The sequence below is a fragment of the Panthera onca genome, chromosome C2 (genome assembly GCF_046562875.1).
Source record: "Panthera onca isolate mPanOnc1 chromosome C2, mPanOnc1 haplotype 2, whole genome shotgun sequence".
NCBI classification, from domain to species: domain Eukaryota; kingdom Metazoa; phylum Chordata; class Mammalia; order Carnivora; family Felidae; genus Panthera; species Panthera onca.
In genome coordinates, this window is record NC_138347.1 from 131,748,799 (window position 1) to 131,763,720 (window position 14,922).

A 14,922-nucleotide genomic window follows, 5' to 3' on the forward strand; every position below is an offset into this window, starting at 1 on the left:
TTTTTTTTTCCAACGTTTTTTATTTATTTTTGGGACAGAGAGAGACAGAGCATGAACGGGGGAGGGGCAGAGAGAGAGGGAGACACAGAATCGGAAACAGGCTCCAGGCTCCGAGCCATCAGCCCAGCGCCTGACGCGGGGCTCAGAGCCTGACGCGGGGCTCGAACTCACGGACCGTGAGATCGTGACCTGGCTGAAGTCGGACGCTTAACCGACTGCGCCACCCAGGCGCCCCTATCCAAATGTTTTATACCCACAGAGAGCCCTTGCTGAAGTGAACCGTGAATAAGAGGAGTATCTTTTTACATTAAGTTGCTTTCTCCTCCCAGGATTGTACTTGACTTCTATTTTGTAAAAATAATAAGACTAAGGAGGCCAACTCTTCCAGCTTCCTTGAAAGAGACTACAAGCCAGAGGACTATCGAGAAGGTAAAAACCAGGTATGGCCTCAACCCCTGACTCTTCAATCCTACACATGCTGTCCCTAGGAGAAATGGCTTAATGTGTGTGTGTGGAGAGCAGACCCTCTCTCCCCATCACTGTTCAGTCAGCAATACAGACATAAAGCAGAATGTGGGCACTTCTTTACCTGTCTGGTGAATGGCAAGGGAAGAAGGTCAGCAGAAGAGGAATAAGTAAACAATCACCAGAGTTTAAAGGACAAATCAGAGACTTAACATTTTAATATTTAGGGAATTATTTTAGATCTCGTAATAAATAAAACAGTTAAAATGATAAAACAAAGAAGGAGTAATATCACTTTCCCTTCCTCCATTTCTTTTCTCACAAGATAAGTTTGTCAAAAATAAAATTTCTATCACCTACTCAGAGACCACTGCACGTCTGTAAGAATTAGAAATTTCATATTTTGCTACATTCCCAACTTCCCAAGTTTTGGGGGCCAAATAGCCAACTAAAACATAAGACTTCAGAAAGGACAGTGTTCTATAAATAAACCCTGGAACAGAATGGGGCAGCTCAGATGTGAAGCACAAATTCATCTACAATTAAAAGAAGGTCTCACTGGGGTAGGGGTTTGGGAGGGATGGGTTAAATAGTTAAATGGGATTAAGAGGTACAAACTTTCATTTATAAAATAAAGTCATGAGGATGAAAATTACTGCATAGGGAATATAGTCAACAACACTGTAACAGTATTATATGGTGACAGATAGTAACCATACTTATTGTGGTGAGCATAGCACAATGTATACACTTGTCAAATCAGTATGTTATACACATGAAACTAACATAACATTGTATGTCTGCCTCAATAAAATACAATAATAGTTACTTTTCCACCCTAAGGAACTATGTTAAATGGCCTTACCTCTGAGCCCTGCAGAGCCCATTCGTGCTTTCTCCTGTTGGTACAGATCTCTTTGTTGCTGGGTAAGTGCCAACATCTGCCCTTTGCTATAGTATGTAGTACAATACTTAATCACCTGTTCATAAGCACCTTTCATAAAACAAATCTCTGGTCCATCCTAAGAAGAAAAAACATTGCAACTAAATTCAAGTTAATGCCAACTTGTATATATCTGCCACTGGAGTCAACAATACATGGCATACATTTCTCATAATAACCAGGGCAGTTACTCAAATCTAAGGCTTTGAATGGCACTTCAACTCTGAAGATTAAAAGTTCATATGTGGAAGCTTTTTTTACCCTCCAGAGAAAACAGCATCTACTCCCCAACCACCCTCACCTCCACACACTGAAGGCAATGCTACCCTAAGCCCTGGATTAGCCACTCTGGGATTTGGGGAGGGCCTTACAACGTAACAAGAAAAGGAAAGAGATCTATCATTTGCCCACAAGCAGTGGCTCAGGCTTTCCATCAGCTGCTATTATATGCACATTATGTATGTGATCCCATTTAATTCCCAAAGCTACCTTGTAATTATGGGTATTATCAGAACCTTTTACTTTTTACCTTAGCAAAGCATTATACAAAAGCTTACAATGAAAAACTACAGTCACCTGCCCAAATTTTCACACCTCTAGTCCTACTCTACTGGAACAAACCAATTTTAACTGTATTCCTTCCTACTTATCTCCATATTCTTACATGCATTTACACTGCTACTTTTTTTGCTGATCAATTTTATACATGGTCCACTGTGACAGGTGATAGTTTGGCCACCCTACTATCTATTCCTCCTCTCCCCATTGTTACAATGAAGTTAAAACAAAAGTTGCCAGTATTCTGTGTACTTTAGGGTTTCCCACCCACTGAGCAAAGGAAAATAACTAAGAACAGTTCACAAACATCCCACTTCTTGCAGGTACATGACAGGAATGTATTTCTCTGCCCTTGTCTCCCACTTTGAAGTCAGAGGTGACTTGCTTTGACCAATAAATATGAACAGCACTGAATCACTGGCAAATGGAAATAATGTGCTATTCCTCTGGCCCTGCTAGGACAGTGTATGCTCACACTGAGACGGAGCCTTCATCTGCCTTGGGTCCCCAAGTAACTACTGAGCAGGTATTAGGAGGTAAGGAGGCAAGAGGAAGGTATGATGCGGTTTCCATTAACTCAAATATATTTCTTTTCTAACTTCTTCTTATTTGTTTAGTTTTATGTATACCTGTTATTATCCCCAAACTCTTCCATGCAATATAAAGCCCTTCTCAATGATATTTTTCTTATGATTAAATGAGCAGGTAAACTATTCCTTCCACATTATTACTGAAGACCTCCTCCTTGGGTATTGTTCTCCTTTCCTTTCTAGTTTGAGTTGGCCAATTTCTAGGCCTGGTACATGACTGGTATGCAGGACTTCCCTTCACCTCTGTCCTGGGGATTCTTTGCACCCTTCTCCTGGTTAGAACTCACTGGGTTCGAAGTCTTCATTTTCCTTAGTTGTGTTTTCTCTTGGAATAACATATCTGCAAGTATCTAAGAAAAGGTATGTGGGATACACATTTTGGGACGTGGAATATCTGAAAACATTTTTATCCCATCCCCACATTTTTTAAGTTCAGTTGAGAATAAATTTCCTCTCCGTGTGAAGACATTCCTCTATTATCTTCCAGCCTCCGGAGTCCAATATTACACTTGAAAAGTCTAAGAAGCTACTTTAATTCCTAAACCTTTATATAAAATCTCTCCTTTGCCTCCTCTCTGGCCCCAAAAACCAGTGGAAGTTTTTAGAATTCTCCTTTAGTGTCCTCAAATTTCTTGATTATGGGCACTGTGTTTATCCCTTCACCCCACCCTTCTTTAATATAACTCATTGTGCTGAGCAGCTGGTGGACAATTTTATTCTAGAAGCTGAGGTCCTTACTCTGGAAAATTTGGGTGTTATTTGATAAAACCTTCCCATTTTCTGTTCTCTGTTACCACTACGTTGGCTATCTTGTTTATTTTCTAATTTTTGTACCTTATCTTTTATATTAAGCACCTCTCTGACTTTTTGTACCCCTTTCTGATAGATTTGTTGACTTTATTTTAAAAACATTCTACTTAAGGTATTTTGTTGTCATTTTCTAGGGTCTTTGGAAATTTTCTCCAGTATCCAGCATTATCTTTGTCTTGCTGAGACCCCTTTCCCTTTTGGTTTGGTCTGTGTCTTTCATACTGAAGACAAATATTTAGCAATCCTTGACTGTCCATTTACTTTAAGACTCAGGAAATTAAAGGTCTAGAAGCTCCATGGGCACTGATAGCGTTTATCAACTGATAGCCCTTGCTGTAGGGTGATGAGATGATGACCAAGAGTCAGTAAGCTCTACCAGTGAACAAAGAGCTTAGGTAAGAATACTCCGTATTACTGGGATCTCCCTGAGACCAGGAATCTTCCCTACAACTCTTCAATTTTTGTCATCAGCGAGTGAGGGTAGGAAGTTTCCTCCCTGCAGGCATTCTAAGAAAGTGGAGTTAGATGCTGGAGGCATGCTCTTCAGGACAATGACTTGCCCTTAATCAGTTTTCAGTTGTAAGCCTTAATTCTGCCCTCCATTCTTGTTCCCAAGATGGGATTGCTGATATTCTACTGGGGTAAAGAAGGGCTAATGGTTGGGCCTCAAGAAACAGCGAAGGTTCTTGGGGGATTTCTACTGGTTCCTCACTCAGAACTTCAAACTGATCTCTTGTTTTTAACCTTATGCCTTAATCCCCACCTTCAAAGATACCTATCATACTGAGTCTTTTCCATCCTTTCTCTTTTTAACATCCTTTACTGACTGGCTGTCATTTTGACAGGTTCCAGGAAGAGAGTATAAATAAATGTATACTGACACACTCAAATGAAAGTCCTCTTAAGACAAACTATTTGAGCCACTGGGGTTATCTTTATGGTAAGTCTGCCGTATCTGTGCCAGGCTGACCTCTTCTAGATCCTGAGGCACATCAGTGGGTTTGGGTTTTGTTACACTGGTTGGTTTTGTTTTAAGAGGAGATTTTCAGATCAGCATATGAGAAGAACAATCACATACATCTTTCAAACTTATACCCTGCTGCTACCTATCCCCCACTCCCATAACTGAGATCAGTTCTCAAGCTGTAACATTAATGTACAACTTCCAAAGAACAACTCTGGTGAAGTTAGACTCAAAACTGCTGAAGTCAAATCATTAAACTTTACATGAGCCACATTATCTTGAAGTACTGAGTGACCATATATAAAACATAAAGAAACAAACTTTCCATATAAACTCATATATGTATTCTTGCGGTCAAGGGACTCCTTTGGTCCAGGACAACAGGTGAAAATTATTTAACTCTAATGCAATTTTTGAAAGCGTTATGTTACAAGGTTTAAAGGCATTTTATTTTTACACTTTTATTTATTTACTTGTCTCCCTTCCCAGGAGTTCATAAAAGTTCCTTTAAAGATCAGACAAATCTTTTTTCTCCTCATGAACAGAGTTCCTGGCAGACATCTATTGACAAGTTCAATGTTGGCCAACTTGGCCTTTCTTTTAAAATCAATTATGTTTCCTACTTATTATGGGTGAGAAATCCTCTCACTCATTCCTGTCTACAGAGATGTAATGGCTTCAAACTATTTGCTCATAGGGGAAATCACATAACCAATTATTAATTCCTAATAAAGAAAATACTAAAATAACATATATATATTTTTAAGGGCATGGCAAAAGTTTAAGCATCAAACTGGTAACAGCAACTATGAGTGACATACTTTGTAGATAACTAAGAACTCTTATTACACTAACTTTGTAAAAATTGCTAAAGCACCCAGGGACAAAGCAGTAGCTTGAAATATCACTGCATGTCATTTTGCCAGTTTGTAAGCTGGATCAACTAACATGAATTATACATATTTGGTAACCACTTTTCCACAAAATAATGTGGTTTTGTTTGTTCTGAAGACAAGGCCTTCCTTCAGTGAAAGAATACTGTTTGACACCAGAGAGCAGAAACCTATAATACACAGTCATCAAGAACAAAGATGTTGATAGAATCTGATGTCACAAGTTCTAGGACACTGAGACCAGGCTCCAACTCATTTTAAGCTATTTGCTCACGCAGCAAAACCGGGTATCCATACGCATGAAATCAAAGGGAGCATGAGAGCAACAAGGATGAGTTACTACGAATTATACATGCTTTAAAGAAACAGGCCTTCGCTTTGCTCAATGATCACTTAAACCCAAAGGGGGCTAATGAGAGCAACACGGTCATCTATGTTCAGCAGGACTTAGTAAGTACTCGTTACCTGCTGTGTCCGGTGTACACACTTAACAGCCATCCACTTTTGCTCAGAGCTAAAAGGATATTCAGCTTTTCTGATATAGTCCTGTTGAAGCCCATCAAGACCCATCTGTATGACACAAAAAGAAAGTTAATTCTCACCAACATGGGACTATTTTTTTTCTTTAACACAACTTTACAGCTAGGCTGGCTAGAGATATCTGTGGAGTATTATTCAAATAATGGTGACAGAACAGCAACGCTCCTTCCATTTATACTGTATTTTTCTGAATGACAGCATACGTGATCAAGATGAAAGCCTTGGTGTGTACATACGGTGTGAGGCATGCTCCCTGGACAGTATGTAGACCAAATCTTCAACAGTGACTATATTAAAATCTCTGTTGGCTCAAATTCTGGAAGGAAGCAGGGTACCCAAACCACAAAGGTACCCAACTGATACTGAGTATGTACTTTTGTAATCAACAGAAGCTTCCGATTCAATTCCTTACTTCCCCGGGATCTAAATCCATCTTTCTTGTTGCTACCATCCTCCTCCCGTATACCTTACTGCTTGATATTCTACTACTACCAGTGTCATGTAGCTGCTCTCCTTCCCAAAAGCCTCTGCACTTCCCTCTACATATTCAAACTACTCAAAAACCTAGCTTAGTGCTTTTTGTTCTTTGTTATCTACTGAAACATGTTCAGACTTTTCTTCCTGGCTTTCAAAGATCCTCTAGAAACCCACCGTGCAATCTCTTTAACAATCCTGTGGGTTACTCAAACTCCTTTCTTGTCATCCAGGTCACCAATACATAAGCCACCATGCAATCTATGCTTATTTATTCCTCCATGCTTTTATCCTTGCTCGTTCCCTAGCTTACTGCCTTTCCAAATCCTGCCTATCCTTCAAAGCCTAGGTCTCCAGTCTGAATGTGCATTGTTCTTATATGTGGCTCAATGTCTAAGACTTAACTATCTACTATATTGGTCTACCTTCTTTTTGTTTCCAGTATGTCAGTGTCAACTCCCTACCCTAAAATGTGAGGTCCTCAGTCATATGGAGGTGGTTTCACACACTCTCTTAAAAGTTAAGAGTATAAGGTTAAGTTTAACACAGTAAATAACAGATAACAGATTCAACTTTTAAATATCCTTCAGAAAGCTATACGATGCTACTTTAGTTACAAGAGAACAAATGATAAAGAAATGTAGCTTTCTGAAAGTTAAGAAAACATATATTCTAAAAATATCAATTTTATTAAATACAATAACCTAAATTTCTATACTGGATCTCAATTCAAACAACCTCATTTAGAGGTATCCTGCTTCACACAAGTCTCAAAGCTTTCTAAGACTGCTTTTAAAAGTAGGAGTTTTAATTTTTCTTATGGAAGTGACAGAGTGGGCTTTAGGTTTCATATTTAATCAAAGGTAAGACTTAGAAGAGGAGACCAACTGGGAAAGACAAAAGGGTCACAAAGAACAGCACCCTATCTCCCCAACACAGATTCTAACTCCATACTCGTTTTAAGAAATTGATAATGGAGGAATGGGAAGACTGGAAAAAGAAAAGCTATTTCTCATGATGGTCTTAATATCTTCACATGGAAATACTTTAAAGAATGTTTCCTTTTACTCATTTGAATGTTATAGTACTTCAGCAATTACACCCATTTATAAAGCTTTCCACACGAAACTCTAAATATTATGGAAAACAAAAACGTTCTTCATAAGAAGAAATCCAGTCACTGGTCATTAATTTGTTTCTTGAACGTAAGGCATAAAGCTATACTGAACAGGCTGTATTGGCTCTGTAGTTCCAAGAAGAATAAAACTAGTCCCCAGAAGGCAATGTAAACAATGAAACATTGTGAGTTGTCTTCATTCTACACCTAAAAACTAGTAATACTGAAACTGATAGCCTCACATTCTCTTGTGAGGGTAGTATCTTATATACTGAAGAGAGATCAGGCACATACCTTCATTGCAAGAGCAATTAAAGCTCCTTCCGTTGGCTTCCCCATTAGAGTGTTGTTTCTAATTACAGCATCATTGCATACACAGCCCGCCTAAAAGAAATACATGGAAACTATGAACCCATCATTGTGTCCTAAATCATTATGAAAAGTCACCTTCTTAGGGAATAAAGTAGTTACCTCAACAATTCTGCTAACAGCTGGGTTATAGAATCCATGAACGACATCACCATCAACAATCACTTCCCCAAACGGATTGTAGCCAACACCAGTAACCTAAGGAACATAAAGCGGGGTCAATAATTCAACCAGAAGACAATGACAATACTCATGAAAACTGAAAACTATGATGAGTTATGTTCATTTAATTTTATATATTATGATACTATTAGTGTATATATTTAGAAAAGCACTTGTCTGAAAGAATATTTAACAGTTAAAAGAATATAGATTCTAATTTTTACCATAATGACAAACCTATAATTATACTAATAATTAAATTAATAATTATGACAATGTACAGTATAAGAAGAAATATTATTAACATAATCTTATATTGTTTCTACTTATGATATACTATAAAAAAAAGATAAACCATGAAAATCTCTATATGTAAGTAAGCTTTAAATTTATGTAACATTGTATTTATGTAACATACTAAATTTTCCAAGAATTCAAATCCATTTCCACACCTAACATTTGTGACAAACCTGAGACCCAGAAAACAGCAGAATTCTTTTTGCAAATATGCGGGAACAGAGACATTATGTGATTTATCCTAGCACTTACAAACTACTTTAACATAATATATTACACGCCAGTTTTAAAAATCAGAGGTCGAAACAAACCAGATACTTATTCTGTATGGCTAGAGCAAATCAAGCCAAACAAAAGTTAAATTTCATAATAAAAATAAGACAGTTTAGAGAATGTTAACCAATTAACAAATGGTTAATGCTCGACATATCAAAGTACGGGCTTAAAACAAAACAGCAACTTATATCCTACCTTCCATATCTGAACCATAGAAGCACATGTAACCCCAATGACCCAGAGTCATCCAGAAAAGGCACATTCAACAAAAGAGTATCAGGTATCCTTCCTTAACCAAATCTAATACCCTAAATAAGAACAGTCTCATTTCAAAGCCTATGTAAAATGGAATTAAATAAACCTAAATGCAACTTCTGTCAATTTGTCTAATGCTTACTTTGCTCAGTGAATTGGATATAAATACAATTAAAAATACTGTACCCATCCTAAGTGGTGTGAATGGACACAGCAGCCAGAAATCCAGTAAAGACTTGGGGGGGGGGGGGGGGGCGGAGACTGGAACTTGTCCTCATCTAGCTTCAACATTAACCAATGCACATACACTGACATGCACTTAAGAAACTGCCAAAATGTAATTTTTAAAATACAGTAATTCATCTATTCATTTATTCTTTCAACAAGTATTTACTACCATGAGGCAGGCTCCATGTTAGGCAACTTAGTTCTGCTCTACTACAACTTCTAATATTTTAGAAAATTTTATCTCGGCTAAAAACTAAGAGGCACGGAGTGCTATGAAAACAAATAAAATAGGACCAGTTCTGAGTGGTCAGCAAAGCTTTTCTAAAGAAGTAGGGTTCGAACTGCAGTGCAAAGGATAGACATTAAACTGTCCTGTGCAGTGAGAACAGCAGCGAAGGTCCTGAAGTAGGAGGAATTTTGTCACACTGAAAGAACATAGAAGCCAGTATATCTGGTGCACAGAAAGTGAAGTGGAACATGTAAGGCTGAAGAAGGAAACAAGGAACAAAATACGTACGGCCTCAAGAGGCCACACTTCAGGATCCTGGTCGCAATGGAAACATCTTAATTAGGGAGTGACTTGCTCAACATTTGGTTCTGAAAGATCCCTCAAGCTGCATATAGAGCAAGAATAAGAGTTTGGTAACAAATGGCTAGCAGGGGTGACTGAAAGGTGCTAAGGATGATTCAAAGTTTCTGGTCCGTAGAGTGTACAGCGTGTGCAAGTGGAGCGGGATCGAGACTGGGAAAATAAGGGAAAGACTCTGCTGCTGCTGAATTTATACCCCCTTTGAAGATAAGACGCTAGAACTGTTAGGAATGTCTACACACCAAGTTTCTTAACAAAGAAATACTGTTGTTAAAAAAAAAAAATCTATGGAGTACCTCAGCATGCAGACCGTCTGAAGTAAATATGTGAGTAACAGTCATTTCATTCTTTGTCAGTGTTCCAGTTTTATCTGAACAAATCACATTACAGCAGCCTAAAGAATAAATCATTACATGTCACCAGAAGAGTCAGAGGGAAATAAACAAGTTCACACTGAAAACAAATCAAAGACTCTGAAGCCTGTCCTGCTGCTCTGAATTTTGAACAAATCAAGTTCACTGATAATTTTAGACGTTTTCTCATTATGATTTCACCATAAAGTGATTATTCATGTTAAAATTAAAAAACAGATTAACTGATAAATGTTGACTTTTTCTTATTAATTTGCAGTTGAATTTCTACAAAGCTTCTCAGTATTAGCTTTATGTAATATTTCTAGAAAGTTTAAGGGTACCTAAATTTAAACCCATATAATTGTTTCAGTCAGAAATTTTAAGATATTTTGCCTTCTCAGTACTGTAATGCAAACTAAAAATTAAATTCAACATTTTCAGAATCCTAAATTAAAAAAAAAAGATATTTCACAGCATACAGAAAGTTATTGCAATTTTCATATCACACATAAAGTTGTTACAGCAACACTTAGCAACTGTTGTATATTTACTGTTGTTATCAGAAATTCAACTGAAGTACGACATTCTGGGATCTATAATTATCTTTCTTGAGATGTCAAAGGAAAGTAATTCTACTAATTTTACTCTAAAGTTTCACTGGTTAAATACATTTTCTTTTTACATGATTTAAGCATTAGAACATCTCTGATACAGAAAGATTTCTCTGAAAGTCCCCTATCCTGAATGATACGCGTTTTTAAGTACCTTTTCTGGTTGTGAAGACCACACTTAACTTTGCCACAAGTCAAATACCACCACTCAAGCCTCTAAGACAAAAATGGTACAACCTGCAGATGATTCACTATTGATGTAAACTCACACACTATTGCATAAGTATGCTCACATTACCACATACTTACCCAGAGTTTCGACAATAGGCAGTTTTTTCACAATGGCCCTTTTCTTCACCATTCTCATAACACCAAGAGCTAGAGTCACTGTGACCACAATGGGAAGACCTTCAGGAATTGCTGCCACAGCCAAACTGTAACCAACATATACTTAGTATTGAAGCATAAATTAAATAGTACCTACAGCAATCAGTTCAGTTGGCTGTGACTTAAAACTGAGGCTAATAAAAACACAAAATCAATATTGTCAATACTCAAAAAGTGGCCTCAAGAAGAAGTGAAAGCTGATTACCATTTATTGGATAACCTACTAACTGCCAGGTTAAGTGTAGTGGTTGAAGAATACAGGCTGTGACATCAGATTACCTAGATCTGTACCCCTGGCTTCCCCAATTTTTACCTGTTTGACTCTGAGCTATTATCACTCTACCCCTGTAGTTTAGTTTTCACATCTGTAAATACAGATAACAGTAATAGGTATTCAGACAAAAACTTACACATGACTGGTCATACCAGCACTATTTACAATCACCGAAAGATGTAAATAGTCCAAATTTCCATCAACTGATAAATGGGAAATTGTAGTATAGCCATATAATGTAGTATTCTGCCATTAAAAAAAAAAAAATGAAGTACTGATACATCCTACAACACGGATGAACCTCAAAAACATTATGCTAAGTGAGAGAAACCAGACACAAAAGACACGTTATTTTGGTTCCATTTATACGAAATATTAACAGTAAGCAAATTCAGAGACCGGAAGCAGTTTAGTGGCTGCCAAAGGCAAGAGAGAAGGAAAAATGGTGCGTGATTGCCCAGTAGGCACAGGGTTTTCTTTTGGGGTGATGAGAAGTGCTGACTGACACTTGATAATGGTTGTAGCTGTACAACACTATGAATGGATTTAATTCCACTGAATTGTACATTTTAAAATGGTAAACTTTATGGTATGTGTATTTTATTACAACAAAAAAATGTACTTCACTGTTTCCCTCTGCAATTTTTTAAAAAATCAAATTAAGTCTCGGAGTGCCTGGGTGGCTCAGTCGGTTAAGCGTCCGACTTCGGCTCAGGTCATGATCTCGTGGTCCATGGGTTCGAGCCCCACGTTGGGCTCTGTGCTGACAGTTCGGAGTCTGGAGCCTGTTTCAGATTCTGTGTCTCCCTCTTTCTCTGACCCTCCCCTGTTCAAGCTCTCTGTCTCAAAAATAAATAAATGTTAAAAAAAAAAATCAAATTAAGTCTCTATGTTTTATCCCACACCAAACTCCCCTATAGGTAAGGACATATGTGTTCCTGTTCCTCCTTCTAACATTGTTCTCTCCACTGCTCTACTTCCCAATTTCTATTACCTACCTTTTCTTCAGAATGATCTACCTTGACATCATTAGCATCCTGTTGTATAAGCCTTATTAAGGCTTTCATGCTCTGTTTACAGGTTAATTCTAAAAGGTGAAAGCCAATGAATGACACAATACCACTGGCTAAACAGTATACACTAAAGTCAAGAAATATGTGCGATCATTAATGTTCCCTTCTCTCTTTTGAACTATTCTATGCTCAAATAGAATCCTCATTTCTTATGCTTCCATTAACCCTCACTGTATCAGGAAAGATAGGCATCAGTTTACAATCTAGATCTAGTGGACCTTTCCCTTCTTTTGTATCTAACTTTCACTTTATAAATAATTTGCAAAGGAATAAATGGATTATGAAAAACTTCAGAAATTTTTAATTTTTAAAATTTTTTATATATTGTTTAAATTTATCTTGAGAGAGGGGAGGGGCAGAGAGAGAGAGAGAGAGAGAGAGAGGAAGAGAGAGAGGAAGAGAGAGAGGAAGAGAGAGAGGGAGAGAAAGACACAGAATCCAAAGCAGGCTCCAGGCTCTGAGCTCTCAGCACAGAGCCCAATGCAGGGCTCTAACACATGAACCGGGAGATCATGACCTGAGTCAAAGTCAGACGCTTAACTGACTGAGCCACCCAGGCACCCCTAGAAATTTTAAATTTTAACCCCAAACTATATTTCTGGATTTGAAGGTAAAAATATATCAGAAATATGCAATGTGGGGCGCCTGGGTGGCTCAGTCGGTTAAGCATCCGACTTCAGCTCAGGTCACGATCTCGCGGTCCATGAGTTCGAGCCCCGCGTCAGGCTCTGGGCTGATGGCTCAGAGCCTGGAGCCTGCTTCCGACTCTGTGTCTCCCTCTCTCTCTGCCCCTCCCCCATTCATACTCTGTCTCTCTCTGTCTCAAAAATAAATAAACGTTAAAAAAAAATTTAAAAAAAAAAAAAAAAAAAGAAATATGCAATGTCCTTTGGATGCAACTAACTGCTTGTCAACTGTTATGAAGGAACCTGGAATATATTCACTTTACAAAAAGTGATTTCAGATTCAAAAAATATTTCCCATAGGTTACAGGCTTATCAATTCTGGTTTCACTTTTTGCATTTGTATCTTCAAAATGCAACACTTCTGAAAATGTTGATGGTTCATAACTTTGTTGAAAAGATAAGTCATCTCTGTAACATAATTTTTAGATTAAAAAACACCAATTACAAGGGGTGTAAATGAAATTTTTCATTTCTATGTCATCTATTTCTGTTTAATCACCTTTATATTAATACCAGCCTTCAGTATTTGTCCACTTATAAATGGTATAAAGTAAAAGCTGGCAAACAAATATCAGAAAAGATGAAAGAAAATGGTCACACATCCTTTTAACAAAAAGGGGTGGCTTAGGTTCTTGTTGGAAATGCATGATAAATTCCTTGATGTAGAATGACTAACTGAAAGAGAATACCTGTCCTTCCCTTTTTGTCATAAGAAATAAACTGTTCACTCATTAATTCAGGAGTTAAATTAAATTGAAGCTACCATCACCCAAAGAGTCACAGTATTAAGATTTCACATATATTATTAAATTTCACCCTCATCATTAGAGCCTACAGTAGCTCTTTGTCTCTTTGCATTTCATCTTCTGGTTTGTCCAATAATTTTCCTGTCAATTACTCTTTGCCATTATGTGGGAAAATGAAAAATTACGATTCTTAATTTTAATGAGTGCAAAAAAGGGGTGGAGGGAGAAGAAAAAGACAACAACAAATATATCTCCGGACTTCTTTTATACCTTTGTAAATGATGATGTAATATTTTGGGCAACATAATAAAAGAATTAAAGGATAACAGAATAATGATGATTTACTTTATTATTACATCAACCTTGTAAGTGATCCCATCATCCTTCTGCATTCTTGTTTTACTGGTTTTTAGCACAACTGGAAATAATTATTACAATAATTGCTATTTCATTTGCTACAATGAAATAGCAAAATGTTTTAAGACATAGGAAAAATAAGGTCACTAATATCTTAGATTTATAAAAGTACAATGGACCCATATAATTATTGCAAAATAGAATGAGTTTTATTCTATTAAAATATATTTTTTAATACTTTGTCCTTTGTAAGACTTTGAAGTAGGAATAAAAATCATGATTATATCAATCTTCACAAAGAGAACTGCTCAAAAAAATACTCAAAATCTAAAAATGAGTCCAACAGCTAATATGCTAATGTTTATTATCTCATACTCATGCCCAATTTTAAATTTATTTCATATTTAACCCATCTTTTTTATACAGATTTAAGCCAAGAGTTTCAAATTGTATTTTTGCCCCTTTTAAGAAAAAAATATACTCCTTCATCCCATCACAAATGTCTTTTAACTTCTTACTCAATTTACCTACTCCTTGTAATCCATTTGATTTTTTTTTTAATACATTGTTTTGTTCTAATATTTGAACTATGACTTCCTATGCCTACCATAGAGCTATCATCTAGAATTTCTTTTCCTTATTAGGTGCCTAGGTGAATTCCACTCTTACTTATATCCCATACATGATCATCTTCCTTTTTTTCATCTTTGTTTTGCTGGAATTCATACAGGATGGGGAAGGAATAAATTTTCTGATTACCTGCCTATTTATATTTATAATAACTGGATTGATACTTTGGCTAGGCCTAGATTTACTGACTTAAATTCCTTTCCCCTCACACTTTGATAGCATTGCCCCCACTATTTTTCTAATGTAATCCAACGTTACCATGGATGAAGGGTAAT

General features: G+C 37.0%; 1 protein-coding gene across 2 annotated transcripts in view; it reads right to left on the reverse strand.

The window, feature by feature from the left end:
- ATP2C1 (ATPase secretory pathway Ca2+ transporting 1) overlaps window positions 1-14,922 on the reverse strand; it is a 172,686-nt gene that overhangs the window by 39,904 nt on the left and 117,860 nt on the right. For both annotated transcript variants that reach the window (XM_078432345.2, XM_078432344.2), the window contains exons 12-17: window positions 10,804-10,928; window positions 9,827-9,924; window positions 7,826-7,921; window positions 7,649-7,738; window positions 5,689-5,793; window positions 1,331-1,487 (exon numbers count right to left, since the gene is read on the reverse strand). In XM_078432345.2, the coding sequence (XP_078288471.1) occupies window positions 1,331-1,487; window positions 5,689-5,793; window positions 7,649-7,738; window positions 7,826-7,921; window positions 9,827-9,924; window positions 10,804-10,928 (671 nt within the window). The remainder of the gene's footprint in view (window positions 1-1,330; window positions 1,488-5,688; window positions 5,794-7,648; window positions 7,739-7,825; window positions 7,922-9,826; window positions 9,925-10,803; window positions 10,929-14,922) is intronic.